We start from the raw sequence: 20,757 nt of genomic DNA, 5'->3' as shown, positions 1-20,757 counted from the left end.
TTGAAATGTATATGGGTACATTCAGATAGAGGAATCCAGTGATTTTTCTATCATTCCACCCATGGTGGAATGAAAGAAAATGAGCCTATCAAAAAACGCAGTCAGCGTTGATGACTCCCACTGTACTATTGAGTTTTGCCGATGGGGAGCCTTCCTGGTCTGGCAGAACACAATGATTACTGCTAGCGGCTATATCTGCAGAAAGTAATCGCATGTAAAAACAATCCAACCAGCCTGCCCATAGATGGCTATAATCTCAAGATGTGATCCATCTCTGGACAGCTTTAGTATTACAAAAGGTCTACCTGATCAGATAAAATGTTAACACACTTGTTGGTAAATTTTTGATATGTCAGATCATAAAGCGATAATGTGACCACCTTTAAATGGACATGTAAAAATGAATGTTTAGAATTGATTCTAGGCTGCACAAGTAGTACCTACCAGGAGCATGAGTCCTATCAACAGCCTGAATGTCCATCAGACCAGGCAGGTTGTCTCTGATCACTATGATATTTGCACCCGTGTCTTTGTCAGCCCTCTGGATTTTGCGTGTTTGCCAGTCAGTCCAATATATATGAGCACCGAGAAGGGTCAGACCATATGGATGCTGCACAGGCGACACCAAGATCCGCCGGTTTCTTCCCATAAGGTCAGAAGCCTCTATTCTCTAAGGAGGAAAGGACAAATACATCAAAAAGACAGAAAGAGAGACAAGAACATATAGAAGCACATCAGATATGGCGATGTTATGTATTAGGTGCCTCCATGTGCAAGGCAGAAAAAGGAAATAAAATGCACTAAGACATAGGAAAATCATACACAAAAAGGACATTAACCCCTTCATGCCTAAGCCTTTTTCTGACATTTTTTGCTTAAAATCTGTATTTTATACTGGTAAAATGACTTAGAGCTGCCAAACATATATAGCAAAGACCCTAGAGAATAAAATGGTGATTGTTGCAACATTTTATGTCACACCGTATTCGCGCAGCAGTCTTTCAAATGCAATTCTATTTGGAAGAAAGACACTTTTTATGAACAACAAAACAAAAACAGTAAAGGTTAGCTCAATTTTTTTGTATAATGGGAAAGATGATGTTAAGCCGAGTAAACAGATACCCAACATGTCATGCTTTAAAACCACGAACACTCGTGGAATGGCGACAAACTACGGCACTTAATTTCCATATGCGATGTTTAAACATTTCTAAAGGTTACCAGTTTAGAGGTACAGAAGAGATCTTGGGCTAAAATTATTGCTCTCACTCTAACGATCGTGGCAATACTTCACATGTGTGGTTTGAACGCGGTTTACATTTGCGGGTGTGACTTACATATACGTTCGCCTATGCGCGCAAGCATGGAGGGATGGGGCGCTTTAATTTTTTCTGTGGGACAGCAGAGGCCCGCGAAAGGCGCGGGGGGGGGGGGGGCTACACAGGTCCCCTTCTGCTGCTTGGAGTAACAGCTGAGTGACGTTGTTAGCCTCATCAGTTACCACAAGAAAGCCGACCGTAGGCTCTAAAAAACGGTTCTGGGGGTAATGCCTGCATATTATTCCAGTACAACCCCTTCAAGCCAAGGCCCCATATTTGCATTATGTTGGCATGAAGGGGTTAAATATGACCAGACAGGAAAAAAAACAGGTAATAAGCCTGACACGGAGGCAGAATGGTACCTACTCATCTGAAGAGCGCCCACAAAAGGTAAAAGGGTAATTCCTAGTCATCAGCCCAAAACCCCCTCCCGTAAACTGAAGGCATAAAATGTTCATTTAATGCCAACATTACCTCTGTATGCCCATCTGCCCACAAGAGCTGAGAACCTGCTTTATCCACAGCCAATCCGTTCGGCCATCCAAGATTCATGTTTATCAGAACTTTGCGGTCAGAGCCATCCATTCCTGCCCTTTCCAGCTTGGCATTTTCTCCCCAGTCTGACCAGTACATGTACCTAAAGAGAGAGGAATAGTTATGTGTGACTGTTTCCTCATTATACCTGGTGGGAGCAAGCACCAGTCATTCAATAGGGAAAAAGGCAGCTAAACAAAAGTACTTGGTTATCTCTGTAACTAAAGTTTTGTAGGTTGCGTTTAAGATCCATCCATGTTCTACAGAAGTCCCACTTGGCCATCATATTACCATAGCAGCATATCTAATTTGAGTTGTGGGAGCCTTAGAAGAGACCCGAAGGCCACCTTTAATCTTGGAAAGAGAGAAAACTAAAAGAAAGTTGTGTCAGTTGTGTCTCCCAACACTAGATTTTCTAATAGTTTTCTCTCTGAATCTTTCCCAGCTGCCATGATCCTTACAGACACAACCCAATAGCACCTCTAAGAGCCATCATAGTAAGGGTGGAGATGAAAACTACAGAAGACTTAAAAAGTACCAATCCACTGAGCTTATCACACTTTCCAAATATACATATATTCATAACGTATAACAATTAAAACAACGGTTTTCGATCGCTCGCTTCTCAGTGTAGAGGCCCCGGGGGACGGATGTAGCATTCACCTAGATAAGTATGATGGGGAAAAACTCTCAAAACCATACTTCTCTTTTAAGGTCAATACCTTCCTTCCATATCCTCTTCTGTTGCAGTATATGGTCAGTACTAACATGACAGGTGTCCTTCGAAGATTAAAGGATAAGTTCACTTTGGTAACAGGTTACACGTTCCCCCTGTTTTTGTGTGGAACATGTAACATGTTCTAATATCTGCAGCTCTGTTCCCAATGCCCCCCCTCCCTGTGACAGCGGGTCACGGATCTTCTCCCTGCACCTGCTTTCACCATTCAAAAACAGCAACCGTTTCCTGTGAATAAATGCCTACAAAATTTCAATGAGCTGCGTGGGTGCTGTGGACCATCCTCATTGTCCATTGATCTTCCTGCTCTCAGGCAACTTTCTGCACATATAAGGTATGCACAGAGTGCTATGCTGAGAGTCTGCAGGAGCAGCAGATTGCCCCAACAATCTGCTTATCATGGGTGCAATGCTCTGCAGGCTCCTTAGAAAAAAATAATCAATGCACATTTTGTTACATGCAAAAAGATGCACATTTATACATTTTTTTGTAAAAAGGTAAACCTATCCTCTAAAGCAGTAGTAAAACTGCAGCTGCTGGAAAAATAAAAATAAAACTCCTTGCAAGGCAAGGTCATAAATGTGCTAGTATGCATCGCGTACTAGCACATTATGAGAAACTTACCTTAGAACGAAGACCTCCAGTGCCGCAATGACACCGCTGAGAGGGCTGACATCTTCCCCTGCCTTCAATATAGGTTTGTGGCCTCAGGCTACATAAGTGGCCAGGGGCGCAAGGACATCACTCCCATGGGAGCCGCCGCTTATGGCACAGGCTCTGAAGGTCCGGCACTGTAAGCCGGACCGTCAGAGCATATGTGCCGGTAATGTCACCGGCTGCATGCACTATGAAGATCTCCTAAACTGTGCAAGTTTAGGAGCTTTTCACTGTACTTAAAGGCAAGCCTCATTATAGGCTTATCTGTAGGTACAAGTGGTGTAACACAGTTTACTACCACTTTAAATGGGAAAGGATACCCTTTCATCTACATCAGCAATTCTTGCTTACCCCATCTCATGATAAAGAGCGATAGCTCGTGGACTTCCCAAGTTCTGCCACACCAGAACCTTCCTCATGGAGCCATCCAGATTCCCTGCTTCAATGCGATTAGACCCAGTGTCTGTCCAATATACCTTGCGGCCAATTGCATCCACTGCCAGACCATCGGTGGTCACCAAGCCTGTGATAACACAACATGAGCATGAAATTGTTCTGATAGTCCTAGGACATAAGAAAGCTGCATAGCAGTGTAGATACAGTATTTTTAAGTGGTTGATTAATCACCTGTGGTTAGTACATCCTGATAATTAGAGCCATCCAGACCTGCTCTGCTAATTTTGCGAAGGGTACTGTCAGCCCAATACACCAGACCTAAAAGGAAAAAAAAAAAACATGAAGGTGGAAATTATTCCCAATATATCCATCAAGTGTTGAAGTCCTTGGACAATTAAGACTTTTAGGTTGAACTGCAGTTATGCAGTTTTAGGAAATAAACCTTCACCCCACACCCCCCATACCTACTTTAAGCCTCGCTCTAGCAGACTCCGTCGGCGATGTATCCTCTAAAACATTTTATTTGCCGCTCAACAAGCCAAAGCTCTCCAAAGTCATCACATACAATGCATTATATGTGAGGACACCGAGAGCCTGTCCATATCCTAAGAGCATCAGAGAGCAAACAAGAGCGACAGCTGCCAGGGGAGCGAGGCATACATAAGTATTTAACTAAATGAGCAATTGGCCATTGCTTAGGGAATGCTGGATCTTGTAGATAATTAACTATTGAAGGACTGACAGGCAACCATGGCACCATTAACTTTATAGATCCTTTAATTGAAGTAATAACGATGTATACTCACAAACAGCAAAGACTTTCAAGCTCCTCAATATCCAATGATCCATATCTCCCCTGGTCCACTACACCAATTTCAGTCTAGGGAAGACACTTCCTACACTTAAAATGTGTGATGCGTCTCGAGGGACCAGAGGAAGGGGAGATCCCCCCTGAAATATGTCAGCTGTTTTAAGTCTTTGAAGGGTCTTCTTGCCTAGACTGAAACCTGTGCAGTGGACCAGGGGATATGAATCACTGAATATCGGGGAGATGGAAATTCTTTGCAGTTTGTGAGTAGAATTATTACTTCAATAAAAGCTCTACAAAAAGCAATGCGCAAGGCTGGTGCATCCTCTTCTTTTGTTTTTTTCAGTATTCCATTTGGGCTTCCCTAATCCCAAGAGGGTTGCAAGGTCTTGCAAAAATATATTATTTTAGACTGTGGAAGAGTAAAGGTCCATCACTGCTGAAACATTCATCTTGATCGCAGGAGATTGTTTTTTATTATGCCTATTTAAACATGTAGCCAGTTACATTCAGCCTCTCTCACCCTCTAAGGGATCCACACTGACTGCTATGGTGTTCTTCATGGTCATATTGATGGGGACAACAACATCTGCAAAGTATGGGATATCCAAAGACACCGAGCGGATATCAGTCCTTCGGGCAAAAATGAGGAAGCGGTCCATTCCTGGGTGTGGAGGACAAGACAGAGAAGAAGGGTCATAGTCCTGAAGAGGTGATAAAATACATATATCATATGATCAATGGACTGAACATACCTGAAGAACAGGTCCTGCCATCGCCAAGCAGATTGACCCCAGTAGGGCAAGCACAGCTATGGCCTTTTGGATGTGGAGAAAGAAGGCAAACATGGCTACAGCCCCCATTATTGACTGAACAGGCCGAGCGAACTGTGGAAAGAAGAAAATAATTACCTTCTGATGCTGCACAAAAGTGGATATGTACTGTAATTACATAGCTGTGCACCCTTAACTAGACACACCAAACTTACACATGAGCATCACCCCGCAATAAGCTGAACTGAACTCACACTTATCAACAAGCAATATACCAATAGTAGTATATGCAAGAAATTCTAGATAGCACTAAAGGGAACCATCATTCCAGAGGAAATATCAGCATGAGCTTTATTCAACTACTGGCTGAATGAAGCCCATGCATAACTAACGAGGCGTGCTAGAAAATAAAGGTCTGTTCAACCTAGAAGTGATCATATGATGGAGAAGTGCTTAACTACATTATTTGTTGAGAAACAAACTTTCATTTTCATTTTGGATTCAACCCAGGCTGCACATGTAGAGTTTGCAGATGATCCATACCTTGCATTCGTTGTCTATGAAAGACATGAAGGTCCATCAGGTTTTCCAAGTTCTCCCGCACAGGCTTGCGGTCAAGTCCTGTCTTTCGATCTGCACTCTCAATGCTTTTTGACTGCCAGTCTGTCCAGTAAATACGATCTTCATACAAGGTCAGACCAAAGGGGTGGGGTAGATCTGTACCTATTAGCACCTAGGAGAGCCCAATAACTAGTGATTATTGTTTGGTCTTGCCCTTGATTTGTACATAGAACTGAAGAACAATGTTGTGCAGTAGCATCTTACCATTCGGTCAGCGCCATCAAGCTTGGCAGTTTCTATGGTTTTCATGCCAGCATCAGCCCAGTACAGCCTCTCCAATTCATAATCAATAGCTAAGCCGTTTGGCCAAGTGAGATTGGAGGAGATGATGACCATCCTTCCAGAGGCATCCATACCAGCACGTTCTATCTTTGGATTGGCACCCCAGTCTGTCCAGTACATAAATCTGGAAGAGAGCTTGTATATTAAAATTCACAAAGAAGGAAAAACACAACTCTTTGGTTTGACTGAGGCAACTGAGATGGGAGCAGAAAACCCAAACTGTCCTCACCCTCCTACGGGATCCACCACAATGTCCCTAGGCCGGTCCAGGTTCTCCCAAATCAGCACACTGCGCATGGAACCATCAGTGTTGGACACTTCAATCCGATCCGTCCCTAAAAGAAAATACAGCGCAACAAATTATAAAACCTAGAAGATATGGGCATATCAGCATTCCAAATATTTTACATAACTACACAAAACTACTATTTTCTACTGGCAGAACCTGTTCAGTCTTAATACATTTTCTGCAAGTAAAGAAAACTAGTTGACCTTGATAAGAAATCCCCCCCCCCCTTATGTTATGCAGATGAGGAGGGGGAGGTGTTTGTAATCCACATCAGGACAGCAGGTATCCCAAAGTGGGTCTTTAATAACCAGAGAGCACCAATGAAGGGCAATGTGCTCTTTAGAACACTGATCCTTGTTCTCGGACTTGCTATACCTGTATACAGCTGAAAGTACTGTATAGAACTGTAGAAGTATCGTTTGTAGTAATCCAGCCATTATATTCCAATGGCCTCTTGAATAGTATTTTGAAAATGGACATATAGAATCTTTCTAGTCTCTCTCAGTAGTACCTTTGCTGAATGGTCATAAATCAACTTTCAAGAGATTATTGACCGTTAGTTCAATGATAAGCTTATATGGGCATTTAACAAATGTTATGCATTTTCTTTACTTGTAAATGCCTCCTTTGGCAGATATCCTAAAACCCTGATACTGCTGTTGGGTGCCGCCACCTTAGATGCAATGTTAGCAGCCCCGGCAAACTAACAGATGTCACAGAAGCGACTGTCTATAGCAGGGGTCTCAGAACCTTCTAAAGGAAGGGCCAGTTCTTCATACTTAAGGGGGGGCTGGGCTGTGTCCAGTAGACGTAAACAATACCCAATCCTTGGTATTAGGGGGAGAAATAGTTGGTATCAGTGGAAGGAATTACCCCCCATTGTTGGTGTCAGTGGCAGGAATAGTGCCTAAAGGACTGGATAAACTCCCATAAGAGGAAACCGGAATGATATGCTGGGAGGGAAGGGGACTGAGCTAGGGACTTGAATCTTCTGAACCAAAATTTGCTAGCAGGTTCAGAGGTATGTTGCATGGTAATAAAGATGGTTTATGAAAAAAAAAAAAAAAAAAAACGCTGCAAGCATTTAACTGCATGAGGTTTCCGGGCTTTTACTATCATATATGTAGTTTTCAAAACTATTGAGCTCAAAGTACATTACCTGCATCTGTCCAGTATAGTTTCTTTGTAACCCAGTCTATAGCCAGTCCTGCAGGGCTCTCCAAGCTGGTTTCAATGATGACCTGGTGACAATTAAGGAAACAAAAAAAATATGTTATTTAAATTACTTATAGCTATTTATAGATTTACTACTTTTTTACATGTCTCAAAAGTTAAAAATAACTTCTGAAAGCTTTCATACAATCAGTTTGATTGACCCCTTACAATGAAGTCTGTTACCCAACCAGATTTAAGTGATATTAAAAGGCTTTCTTAAAAAAAAAAGAAAAAAGAAAAAAAGAAATAATAATCATCATGTCATACGTATCTGCTCTGTGCAGTGGTTTTGCAGAGAGCAGCCCAGATCCTCCTTTTCTCCAGTCCCTGCAGGCACGCCTGGCCCCTCCCTCCTGCCGCGTGCCCTTGCAGTTTGGGGCACCCAGGCAGGCCGATTTCCGAAATCGTGGCTCTGTGTGTCCAATTTATACACAGACATAGCTTGGCCCTGCTCCTCTCATTGGCTTACTGGATGTGATTGACAACAGCAAGAGCCAATGGCTCTTGCCTCTTTCTTAGCCAATGAGAAAGTAGAGTTCTCAGAGAGCTGAGGCTCTTGTACACATTACTGGATTGAGATGGGGTTAAGGTAAGTATTGGGGGGGTGGGACTGCTACACAGCAGAATGTGTGAAGATAATAAACCTTGAGCCCTTAGAACCACTAAGCCCAGCCTGTTATTGCAGCTCTTATCAATTAAAAGTGCAAAAACCACATCCAGCTTTTGGTTATTGGTCTAGGAGTTCTCACAGATAGTATATACAGATATAGTATAGTACAGTAATCTTTAGAACATCTAACCTTGTTGGAGAGATGTATGACGTGGGGAAAAAAAAAACTGAAAAGAAAATTAGCGGCTCCATGAGATTCAGAACACTGGCAACTATTACTCTAGACAGACAGACAAGGAGTGCCTGCTCCTGATGCATTTCGTCCACACGTCTGGGTATATATTCGATTAATCCCAGTCTTGTAGATGAAATGCGTTAGTAGGAGGACCTAGGTGGAGACTCCTTCTCCATTTGTCTGGCATAACAAAATTGTCAGCAGTGAATCATACCGGAGTGCCACCAGCTTTTTTTTTATTGAATATTGTTGGCATCAGAGGATGAGCCTCGGTCTGGCATCCGGCACCCAGAGTATTCGGATGGTGATCCAGTTATAGGCCTAAGAGCAGTGTGCCTCCCTTTTTATCAAAAGGTTGTCAAAAATTTGGAGTAGAAATCTGATCCAAAATAGATCAGTGGTGTGTAAGCCATCTTATCTTTTCTTAGAGCTGGTTAATAACAGACAAAACCTGGCATAATCTAAAACTGCCCTTGTAAAAGTAGAAATTAGAGTAATGATTCTAAAGAAAGGTCAGGTTAAAATAGCATTAGGCTCTGAAATGGTTTATATGCAGGGGTCTCAAACTGGTGGCCCTCCAGCTGTTGCAAAACTACAAATCCCATCATGCCTCTGCCTGTGGGGGTCAGGCTTGTAACTGTCAGCCTTGCAAGGCCTCATGGGACTTGTAGTTTTGCAACAGCTGGAGGGCCGCCAGTTTGAGACCCTTGATGTAGAGAGACTATTTAATTTTTCAGCCAGTCTCTTACCTCCTGTCCACTGCCATCTGATTTTGCGCGGTTGATGGAGTCTGCGGTGGTGTCGCTCCAATACATATAGTCATCAGAAGAATCCCAATCCAGTGCAACAGCACTGCGCACATTGGACAATGGGATGACAAAATCGGAGAGGTCACTGGTGTCAAAGCTAATCCTTCGGATGTCCGTCCTTCGAGCAAAAAGCAGGAACTTGTCAAGACCTGATCGAAGGTCAAAGGTCATCATCTTAATTCTTTCAGGTTCAAAATGGCACAAAGAGTAATTGCAGGAGTTCTTTTTTTTTTTTTTATTTAAGGGGAAGGGGGTCATTACAATGATTGCTGGGTGCTTGCCATCTTAATCTTTAGATTATGGAGCTAAAACAGTAAGTATCATTCAGAAAACAGTTTGTTTTTGCCCTCTATAAAATTACATTCAGTGTTTCATTCTACAACTATCATCCTCCACACTGAAAGTGAATCCGATTGGATGCTTTTAGTTAGCACAAGTCATTATTTTGTCCAATACTGTAATTATTTATGCATCCCACATAGAAGATAAAAAAAAATCTTCCTTTTCAAACTTACACTTGACTAGTGATGGACGAACTTCCGACGGGACGTTTCGCGAACGCGAAACGCGAACGGACACAAACGTTCGCGAAAACGACCGTTCGCCGCGGGCTCCATTGACTTCAATGGGAGGCGAATTTCGCAAACCTTTAGGTCGAATTTGCGGCCACGGGGTAATTATTAGGGGGTAGCACGTAGTCCCACCACCTGGACAATAGCATAATACATGTATGAGGTGAATTTGGGATCGATAACTACAAGCATTTTTTTTTTATTTGGGAAATTGTTCTGACAATTCAGGACTATGGAGCTAATGAAGGCAATGGAGGAGAGGGAAGGTCAGGGACCAGGGTAGGCAAACAAGAGGGTGCAGGAGATACAGAGCACTGACAGCAGCACCGTAATACAGAGCACTGACATCAGCACCGTGACATACAGCGCTGACAGCAGCTCCGTGACATACAGCGCTGACAGCAGCTCCGTGACATACAGCGCTGACAGCAGCTCCGTGACATACAGCGCTGACAGCAGCTCCGTGACATACAGCGCTGACAGCAGCTCCGTGACATACAGCGCTGACAGCAGCACCGTGACATACAGCGCTGACAGCAGCTCCGTGACATACAGCGCTGACAGCAGCTCCGTGACATACAGCGCTGACAGCAGCTCCGTGACATACAGCACTGACAGCAGCTCCGTGACATACAGCGCTGACAGCAGCTCCGTGACATACAGCGCTGACAGCAGCACCGTGACATACAGCGCTGACAGCAGCTCCGTGACATACAGCGCTGACAGCAGCTCCGTGACATACAGCGCTGACAGCAGCTCCGTGACATACAGCGCTGACAGCAGCTCCGTGACATACAGCGCTGACAGCAGCTCCGTGACATACAGCGCTGACAGCAGCTCCGTGACATACAGCGCTGACAGCAGCTCCGTGACATACAGCGCTGACAGCAGCTCCGTGACATACAGCGCTGACAGCAGCACCGTAAGCAGCCCCAGGAGGAAGTCAGCACAGCACAGGGATGGTGTGATCCCCTCATAATAAGAACCCCCAGGAGGAAGTCAGCACAGCACAGGGATGGTGGGAGCCCCTCATAATAAGAACACCCAGGAGGAAGTCAGCACAGCACAGGGATGGTGGGAACCCCTCATAATAAGCAGCCCCAGTAGAAATATGACACCGCTCAACCTCTTCAAAGAGGAGGGTAGGGGCATATAGTACGGTGTGCTTTTTTGGGTCAGGGAAGTGAGCCAAATGAATTAAGAAGGTCTGTGTGCTTGATTCCAAAAATTGTTTATAGACATATACATGGTCTACTGATCACATGTGTTGAATTCCTCCGAGATCCATGCCTCATTCATTTTTAGAAATGTGAGGTAGTTAACACTGTCGTGAGCTAGGCGAGTACGCTTATCGGTCACAATCCCCCCTGCTGCGCTGAACGTCCTTTCGGACAGGACACTGGATGAGGGGCAAGCCAACAGTTCGATTGCAAATTGGGCAAGCTCTGGCCAGAGGTCAAGCCTGCCCACCCAGTAGTCTAGGGGTTCATCACTCCTCAGAGCGTCCACATCGGCCGTTAACCCAATGTAGTCGGACACCTGACGGTCTAGGCGTTCCCTGATGCTGGATCCGGATGACACCTGTCGATGGGTCGGCTGAAAGAATGACCTCATATCCGAAGTCACCAACACATCTTCAAACCGGCCTCTTCTTGCAGGCGCTGTTGGATTGGTACCCGCAAATCCTTCTCTGGGAGTGGGAATTGCTCCTCTGCCAGCGCACGCAAAAGCAGAATGCAGCATTTCTCGAAGCAAGGCCTGGAAGTGCTGCATTCTGACAGCCCTCTGCGACGGCGGTAACATTTCCGCCATTTTGTGTTTGTACCGGGGATCTAAGTACGTTGCCACCCAGTACTGGTCCTTGACCCTCATGCTTTTTATACGGGGGTCCCTATTAAAACACTGGAGCATGAAGGCCCCCATTTGCACTCAAGCGGAAGGTATGTGGTGGTGGTGGTGTTGTTGGTGGTAGTGTCTTTGGGGGTGCACATAGCAGAGAGTGAAGAAGAGGGTGCAGATCGAGAGGATGAGGAGGGTGCAGAAGAATAAGGCTGAGTGAGCCACTCAACCAAGTCTGGTGCGTCCTTTAAAGTAATTGAACGCACCTTCTGCAACTTCCCACTTTGGCTCAAGGCTGTTGCTCCTGCCCTACCCCTACCACCCCTGCGGAAGGGCCTGCCTCTTCCTCTGCCTGTCATTTTTTAAATCACCCTGTGACAAAACTCTTAGTCCCTATACCGCTGAAGGACTGCTGCAGTATAGGGCAGCGGTCAGCAGTAGTGCACGTCAACCCTATGTATTGTGGACCGATAGCGGTCCTTACAGAACAGCAGACTGTACTGCACTCAGGCCTATGTACCGTAGCACCCTATACCAAGTTACCAGTCCTTATAAAAACTTTTGTGGACCAAGCAGGTTGTGTGTTAGTGTTTAGCAGACTGTGCGTCAGTCCCTATACCGCTGAAGGACTGCTGCAGTATAGGGCAGCGGTCAGCAGTAGTGCACGGCAACCCTATGTATTGTGGACCGATAGCGGTCCTTACAGAACAGCAGACTGTAACGCACTCAGGCCTATGTACCGTAGCACCCTATACCAAGTTACCAGTCCTTATAAGAACTTTTGTGGACCAAGCAGGTTGTGTGTTAGTGATTAGCAGACTGTACGTCAGTCCCTATACCAATGAAGGACTGCTGCAGTATAGGGCAGCGGTCAGCAGTAGTGCACGGCAACCCTATGTATTGTGGACCGATAGCGGTCCTTACAGAACAGCAGACTGTACTGCACTCAGGCCTATGTACCGTAGCACCCTATACCAAGTTACCAGTCCTTATAAAAACTTTTGTGGACCAAGCAGGTTGTGTGTTAGTGTTTAGCAGACTGTGCGTCAGTCCCTATACCGCTGAAGGACTGCTGCAGTATAGGGCAGCGGTCAGCAGTAGTGCACGGCAACCCTATGTATTGTGGACCGATAGCGGTCCTTACAGAACAGCAGACTGTAACGCACTCAGGCCTATGTACCGTAGCACCCTATACCAAGTTACCAGTCCTTATAAGAACTTTTGTGGACCAAGCAGGTTGTGTGTTAGTGATTAGCAGACTGTACGTCAGTCCCTATACCAATGAAGGACTGCTGCAGTATAGGGCAGCGGTCAGCAGTAGTGCACGGCAACCCTATGTATTGTGGACCGATAGCGGTCCTTACAGAACAGCAGACTGTACTGCACTCAGGCCTATGTACCGTAGCACCCTATACCAAGTTACCAGTCCTTATAAGAACTTTTGTGGACCAAGCAGGTTGTGTATTAGTGTTTAGCAGACTGTGCGTCAGTCCCTATACCGCTGAAGGACTGCTGCAGTATAGGGCAGCGGTCAGCAGTAGTGCACGGCAACCCTATGTATTGTGGACCGATAGCAGTCCTTACAGAACAGCAGACTGTACTGCACTCAGGCCTATGTACCGTAGCACCCTATACCAAGTTACCAGTCCTTATAAAAACTTTTGTGGACCAAGCAGGTTGTGTGTTAGTGTTTAGCAGACTGTGCGTCAGTCCCTATACCGCTGAAGGACTGCTGCAGTATAGGGCAGCGGTCAGCAGTAGTGCACGTCAACCCTATGTATTGTGGACCGATAGCAGTCCTTACAGAACAGCAGACTGTACTGCACTCAGGCCTATGTACCGTAGCACCCTATACCAAGTTACCAGTCCTTATAAAAACTTTTGTGGACCAAGCAGGTTGTGTGTTAGTGTTTAGCAGACTGTGCGTCAGTCCCTATACCGCTGAAGGACTGCTGCAGTATAGGGCAGCGGTCAGCAGTAGTGCACGTCAACCCTATGTATTGTGGACCGATAGCGGTCCTTACAGAACAGCAGACTGTAACGCACTCAGGCCTATGTACCGTAGCACCCTATACCAAGTTACCAGTCCTTATAAGAACTTTTGTGGACCAAGCAGGTTGTGTATTAGTGTTTAGCAGACTGTGCGTCAGTCCCTATACCGCTGAAGGACTGCTGCAGTATAGGGCAGCGGTCAGCAGTAGTGCACGGCAACCCTATGTATTGTGGACCGATAGCGGTCCTTACAGAACAGCAGACTGTACCGCACCCAAGCCTATGTACCGTAGCACCCTAGACAGACCAAGTTACCAGTCCTGATAAAGAGCTTTGTGGAACAAGTGAGTTGTGAATGATTAGCAGACTGCAGCAGAAGGGCAGCAGTCAAGTATAATATTCTTTCTATATTTGGAAGAAAGAATATTATACGTGTACAAGCCTATTACCGTACCACTGATACCAGTCCTGAAAAGAACCTTTGTGGAACTAATAGTAACAGCAAGTCTTTAAAATTATCCTCACTGCCTGACACACTGCTTCCTGCCTGTCCCTATACAAATTGGCAAAAAAGAGTAGGCTGGAACGATTAGCTGGAATAGCTCTTTTGTGGACCTGATAGTAACAGCTAATGATGATGATGATGATGATGATGAAGAAAGACTAATCTGGCTGAGCTGTCCCTAAAATAGCAGCATACAGCGCTCTGTCCCTTTATCTAAACTGACAAAAGAAACTCAGGCTGCTGACCTAACACCTATACCAGTCCTGAAAAGAACTTTTGTGTACCAAATAGCTAGCGTTTTCTCTGTCCCTACTCCACACAGGATCCTTTCCCTACAGTGACAGAAGAAAGAATGTAAAATGGCCACCGGATCGGGTGTATTTATAGGTTAGGGGGAATGTCCAAGTGTCCATGAGCTGTCATGTCTCAATTGGTTGTCCTGTAACACATGATAAACGTGTCACGAAAGGTTAAAGTTCTTGTATACATTAAACACGTAAGTCCGCCGGGGCGAACGACGGAAAAAGGCGTTCGAACCCGCGGACGGCGAAAGACGGAAATTCGCCGCGAAACGACCGCCGGGCGAAACGTTCGTCCATCACTACACTTGACAAGTAGAATCCCAACTGGCTGCTAAGGGCAAGCAAAGAGTTATTTCACCTTTACCAAAAAACTGCCTATGCAGAGGAGGGGTGTCTGTAGATAAACAACTAAAGTTGAAGAACGCCCTTGCTACAGGTGTATGCCATTTAAGTACCTAATGAAGCACGACTGGAGAACTTCTAGGACAGTAATGGCGAACCTTGGCACCCCAGATGTTTTGGAACTACATTTCCCATGATGCTCCTGCACTCTGCAGTGTAGATGAGCATCATGGGAAATGTAGTTCCAAAACATCTGGGGTGCCAAGGTTCACCATCACTGTTCTAGGATGTTGCTAAGCGAGGTCCAGCCATAACCGTTCACCTTCACCATTAACCACCACAATACTGGCCACTTTTACCCCCTTCTTGCCCAGGCCAATTTTCAGCTTTTAGCTTCGTCGTACTTTGAATGACTATTGCACGGTCATGCGGCACTGTACCCATATGACATTTTTATCTTTTCTTTAGTGGTATTTGATCACCACTGTGTTTTTTGATTTTTTTCTACTACAAATAAAGTAAGACCGAAAATTTGGAAAGAAAATTAAAATGAATTTCTTTGTTTCGTTTATAGAATTTTGTAAATAAGTAAATTTTCTCTTTCCCTGATGGGGAGGCACTAATACGCAGCACGGCTAGGTATTACTGATGGGCACTGACTGGCATCACATGTGGGTACAGGTGGGCACTGATTGGCACTGGTGGGGCATTGATGGGAAATCTCTGGTGGGCATCACTGATGGCACTGCACTGATAATAAATGCAGTTCTTCTCTACCCTCGCCTTGTCAGCGCGAACTGATTACCATGTGATCAGCTGCGATTGGACACAGCCTACATCAGAGGCTCTTTACCTAGATCGGAGATGAGGTGTGTCAGAACGACACATTGCAAAACCAATCACCACGCGATCCTGGGGGCACGCAAAGTTTATCCTGCTGGACGTCATCTGAAGTTCAGGTCAGGATAACTGATCTCAGCTGCAGTCGTCAATCTGCTATAGGCCGGACCAAATGTAGTTAACCACTTCCCGACCAGCGCACGACGATGTACGTCGACAGAATGGCACGGGCAGGCATATTGGCGTACAGGTACATCCAATATTCGATGCCGCCCTGCCATAATTGCGTATACAGCGTATGCCCTGGGTGACATCCAGACTTGCCCCCCCAAAAGACATTCAGACTTGCCCCCCCCATATGTGACATCCAGACTTGCCCCCCCCATATGTGACATCCACCGGGGGGGCCAGTCTGGATGTCACACGGGGCAGTCTGGATGTCCCCCCAGGTGACATCCAGACTTGCCCCCCCAGGTGACATCCAGACTTGCCCCCCCAATATGACATCCAGACTTGCCCCCCCAAGGTGACATCCAGACTTGCCCCCTCATATGTGACATCCAGACTTGCCCCCCCATATGTGACATCCAGACTTGCCCACCCCATATGTGACATCCAGACTTACCCCCCCCCCCCCCCGGTGACATCCAGACTTGCCCCCCCAGGTGACATTCACCAGAGGGGGGCAGTCTGGATGTCACACGGGGCAGTCTGGATGTCCCCCCAGGTGACATCCAGACTTGCCCCATGTGACATCCTGACTGCCCCCCTGTGACAGACTTGCCCTGGGTGACATCCAGACTTGCCCCCCCAAGGTAACATCCAGACTTGCCGCCCCCCAGGTGACATCCACCAGGGGGGCCAGTCTGGATGTCACACGGGGCAGTCTGGATGTCCCCCCAGGTGACATCCAGACTTGCCCCCCCATATGTGACATCCAGACTTGCCCCCTGACATCCAGACTTGCCCCATGTGACATCCTGACTGCTCCCCGTGACAGACTTGCCCTGGGTGACATCCAGACTTGCCCCATGTGACATCCTGACTGCCCCCCCCCTTGACAGACTTGCACTGGGTGACATCCAGACTTGCCCCCCCAAATGACATCCAGACTTGCCCCCCCATATGTGACATCCAGACTTGCCTCCCCAGGTGACATCCACCGGGGGGGGCAAGTCAGAATGTCACACGGGGCAGTCTGGATGTCCCCCCAGGTGACATCCAGACTTGCCCCCCCCAGGTGACATCCAGACTTGCCCCCCCAAGGTGACATCCAGACTTGCCCCCTCATATGTGACATCCAGACTTGCCCCCCCATATGTGACATCCAGACTTGCTCCCCCCATATGTGACATCAAGACTTGCTCCCCCCATATGTGACATCCAGACTTGCTCCCCCCATATGTGACATCCAGACTTGCCCCCCCATATGTGACATCCAGACTTGCCCCCCCCCCCATATGTGACATCCAGACTTGTCCCCCCATATGTGACATCCAGACTTGCCCACCCCATATGTGACATCCAGACTTGCCCCCACCAGGCGACAGACTTGCCCCGTGTGAAATACAGACTTGCCCGGTGTGACATACAGACTTGCCCCGTGAGACATCCAGACCTGCCCCCCCCTTTGTAACATCCAGACTTGCCCCCCTCTGTGACATCCAGACTTGCCCCCCCTCTATGACATCCAGACTTGCCTCCTCCCCTCTGTGACATCCAGACTTGCCGCCCCCCCTCTGTGACATCCAGACTTGCCGACCCCCCTGTGACATCCAGACTTGCCGCCCCCCCATATGTGACATGCAGACTTGCCGCCCCCCCATATGTGACATGCAGACTTGCCGCCCCCACCAGGTGACATCCTTGCCCCGTGTGACATCCAGACTGGCCCCCACCAGGTGACATCCAGACTTGTCCCCCCTGTGACAGACTTGCCCCGTGTGACATCCAGACTTGCCCCCCCATGTGACATCCAGACTGCACCCCCATGTGACAGACTTGCCTCGTGTGACATCCAGACTGGCCCCGCCGGTGACATCTAGACTGGACCCCCCAGTGACATCCAGACTTCCCCTCCCCCCGGTGACATCCAGACTTGCCCTTCCCCGGTGACATCCAGACTTGCCCTTCCCTCCGGTGACATCCAGACTTGCCCCTGGGTGACACCAGACTTGCCCCCCTGCTGTGACATCAAGACTTGCCCCCCGGTGAGATATCCAGAATGCCCCCCTGTGCTGTGACAGACTTGCCCTGGAAGACATTCAGACTTGTCCCCCCAGGTGACATCCAGACTTGCCCCCCCAGGTGACATCCAGACTTGCCCCCCCAGGTGACATCCAGACTTTCCACCCCCCATATGTGACATCCAGATTGCCCCGTGTGACATCCAGACTGCCCCCCAGTGATAGACTTGCCCTGGGTGAGATTCAGACTTGCCCCCCCTGCTGTGACATCCAGACTTGCCCCCCTGTAATATCCAGACTTGCCCTCCCCCCGGTGACATCCAGACTTGCGCCCCCCCGTGAAAGACTTGCCCTGGGCGACATCCAGACTTGTCCCCCCATATGTGACATTAAGATTTCACCCCCATGTGACATTCAGACTTGCCCCCTCCCAGGTGACATCCAGACTTGCCCTCCCCTGGTAACAGACTTGCCCCGTGTGACATCCAGACTGCCCCCCGTGACAGACTTGCCCTGGGTGACATCCAGACTTGCCCCCCGTGACAGACTTGCCCCCCCTCCGGTGACATCCAGACTTGCCCCCCCTCCGATGACATCCAGACTTGCCCCCCAGTGACATCCTGACTGCCCCCCAGTGACAGACTTGCCCTGGGTGACATCCAGACTTGCCTCCCCAAAAGACATCCGGACTTGCCCCCCCCGGTGACTTCCAGACTTGGCCCCCATATGTGACATCCAGACTTGCCCCCCCATATGTGAAATCCACCGGGGGAGGGCAGTCTGGATGTCACACGGGGCAGTCTGGATGTCCCCCCAGGTGACATCCAGACTTGCCCCCCCATATGTGACATCCAGACTTGCCCCCTGACATCCAGACTTGCCCCATGTGACATCCTGACTGCTCCCCGTGACAGACTTGCCCTGGGTGACATCCAGACTTGCCCCATGTGACATCCTGACTGCCCCCCCCCTTGACAGACTTGCACTGGGTGACATCCAGACTTGCCCCCCCAAATGACATCCAGACTTGCCCCCCCATATGTGACATCCAGACTTGCCTCCCCAGGTGACATCCACCGGGGGGGGGCAAGTCAGAATGTCACACGGGGCAGTCTGGATGTCCCCCCAGGTGACATCCAGACTTGCCCCCCCCCAGGTGACATCCAGACTTGCCCCCCCAAGGTGACATCCAGACTTGCCCCCTCATATGTGACATCCAGACTTGCCCCCCCATATGTGACATCCAGACTTGCTCCCCCCCATATGTGACATCAAGACTTGCTCCCCCCATATGTGACATCCAGACTTGCTCCCCCCATATGTGACATCCAGACTTGCCCCCCCATATGTGACATCCAGACTTGCCCCCCCCATATGTGACATCCAGACTTGTCCCCCCATATGTGACATCCAGACTTGCCCACCCCATATGTGACATCCAGACTTGCCCCCACCAGGCGACAGACTTGCCCTGTGTGAAATACAGACTTGCCCGGTGTGACATACAGACTTGCCCCCCTGTGACAGACTTGCCCCGTGAGACATCCAGACCTGCCCCCCCCTTTGTAACATCCAGACTTGCCCCCCTCTGTGACATCCAGACTTGCCCCCCCTCTATGACATCCAGACTTGCCTCCTCCCCTCTGTGACATCCAGACTTGCCGCCCCCCCTCTGTGACATCCAGACTTGCCGACCCCCCTGTGACATCCAGACTTGCCGCCCCCCCATATGTGACATGCAGACTTGCCGCCCCCCCATATGTGACATGCAGACTTGCCGCCCCCACCAGGTGACATCCTTGCCCCGTGTGACATCCAGACTGGCCCCCACCAGGTGACATCCAGACTTGTCCCCCCTGTGACAGACTTGCCCCGTGTGACATCCAGACTTGCCCCCCCATGTGACATCCAGACTGCACCCCCATGTGACAGACTTGCCTCGTGTGACATCCAGACTGGCCCCGCCGGTGACATCTAGACTGGACCCCCCAGTGACATCCAGACTTCCCCTCCCCCCGGTGACATCCAGACTTGCCCTTCCCCGGTGACATCCAGACTTGCCCTTCCCTCCGGTGACATCCAGACTTGCCCCTGGGTGACACCAGACTTGCCCCCCTGCTGTGACATCAAGACTTGCCCCCCGGTGAGATATCCAGAATGCCCCCCTGTGCTGTGACAGACTTGCCCTGGAAGACATCCAGACTTGCCCCCCCAGGTGACATCCAGACTTGCCCCCCCAGGTGACATCCAGACTTGCCCCCCCAGGTGACATCCAGACTTTCCACCCCCCATATGTGACATCCAGATTGCCCCGTGTGACATCCAGACTGCCCCCCAGTGATAGACTTGCCCTGGGTGACATTCAGACTTGCCCCCCCTGCTGTGACATCCAGACTTGCCCCCCTGTAATATCCAGACTTGCCCTCCCCCCGGTGACATCCAGACTTGCGCCCCCCCGTGAAAGACTTGCCCTGGGCGACATCCAGACTTGTCCCCCCATATGTGACATTAAGATTTCACCCCCATGTGACATCCAGACTTGCCCCCTCCCAGGTGACATCCAGACTTGCCCTCCCCTGGTAACAGACTTGCCCCGTGTGACATCCAGACTGCCCCCCGTGACAGACTTGCCCTGGGTGACATCCAGACTTGCCCCCCGTGACAGACTTGCCCCCCCTCCGGTGACATCCAGACTTGCCCCCCCTCCGATGACATCCAGACTTGCCCCCCAGTGACATCCTGACTGCCCCCCAGTGACAGACTTGCCCTGGGTGACATCCAGACTTGCCTCCCCAAAAGACATCCGGACTTGCCCCCCCCGGTGATTTCCAGACTTGGCCCCCATATGTGACATCCAGACTTGCCCCCCCATATGTGAAATCCACCGGGGGAGGG

The 20,757-nt window shown here is 48.6% G+C and overlaps 1 protein-coding gene across 2 annotated transcripts in view; it reads right to left on the bottom strand.

The window, feature by feature from the left end:
- Positions 1–9,473, bottom strand: part of LOC143940196 (low-density lipoprotein receptor-related protein 4-like) — an 80,178-nt gene extending 70,705 nt beyond the window's left edge. For both annotated transcript variants that reach the window (XM_077461337.1, XM_077461346.1), the window contains exons 1-11: positions 9,225–9,473; positions 7,575–7,656; positions 6,356–6,461; positions 6,049–6,250; positions 5,767–5,956; positions 5,206–5,337; positions 4,974–5,114; positions 3,874–3,960; positions 3,598–3,769; positions 1,794–1,956; positions 445–670 (exon numbers count right to left, since the gene is read on the bottom strand). In XM_077461337.1, the coding sequence (XP_077317463.1) occupies positions 445–670; positions 1,794–1,956; positions 3,598–3,769; positions 3,874–3,960; positions 4,974–5,114; positions 5,206–5,337; positions 5,767–5,956; positions 6,049–6,250; positions 6,356–6,461; positions 7,575–7,656; positions 9,225–9,458 (1,735 nt within the window). In that variant the 5' untranslated portion in view covers positions 9,459–9,473. The remainder of the gene's footprint in view (positions 1–444; positions 671–1,793; positions 1,957–3,597; positions 3,770–3,873; positions 3,961–4,973; positions 5,115–5,205; positions 5,338–5,766; positions 5,957–6,048; positions 6,251–6,355; positions 6,462–7,574; positions 7,657–9,224) is intronic.
- Between the last annotated feature and the right edge of the window lie 11,284 nt (positions 9,474–20,757).

This window comes from Lithobates pipiens, unplaced genomic scaffold, assembly GCF_037356315.1.
Source record: "Lithobates pipiens isolate NorthernLeopardFrog02 unplaced genomic scaffold, aLitPip1_a1.2 Scaffold_10, whole genome shotgun sequence".
NCBI lineage: Eukaryota > Metazoa > Chordata > Amphibia > Anura > Ranidae > Lithobates > Lithobates pipiens.
Note: the sequence above shows the minus strand (reverse complement) of the source record. Positions and strands in the feature narration are given on the sequence as shown.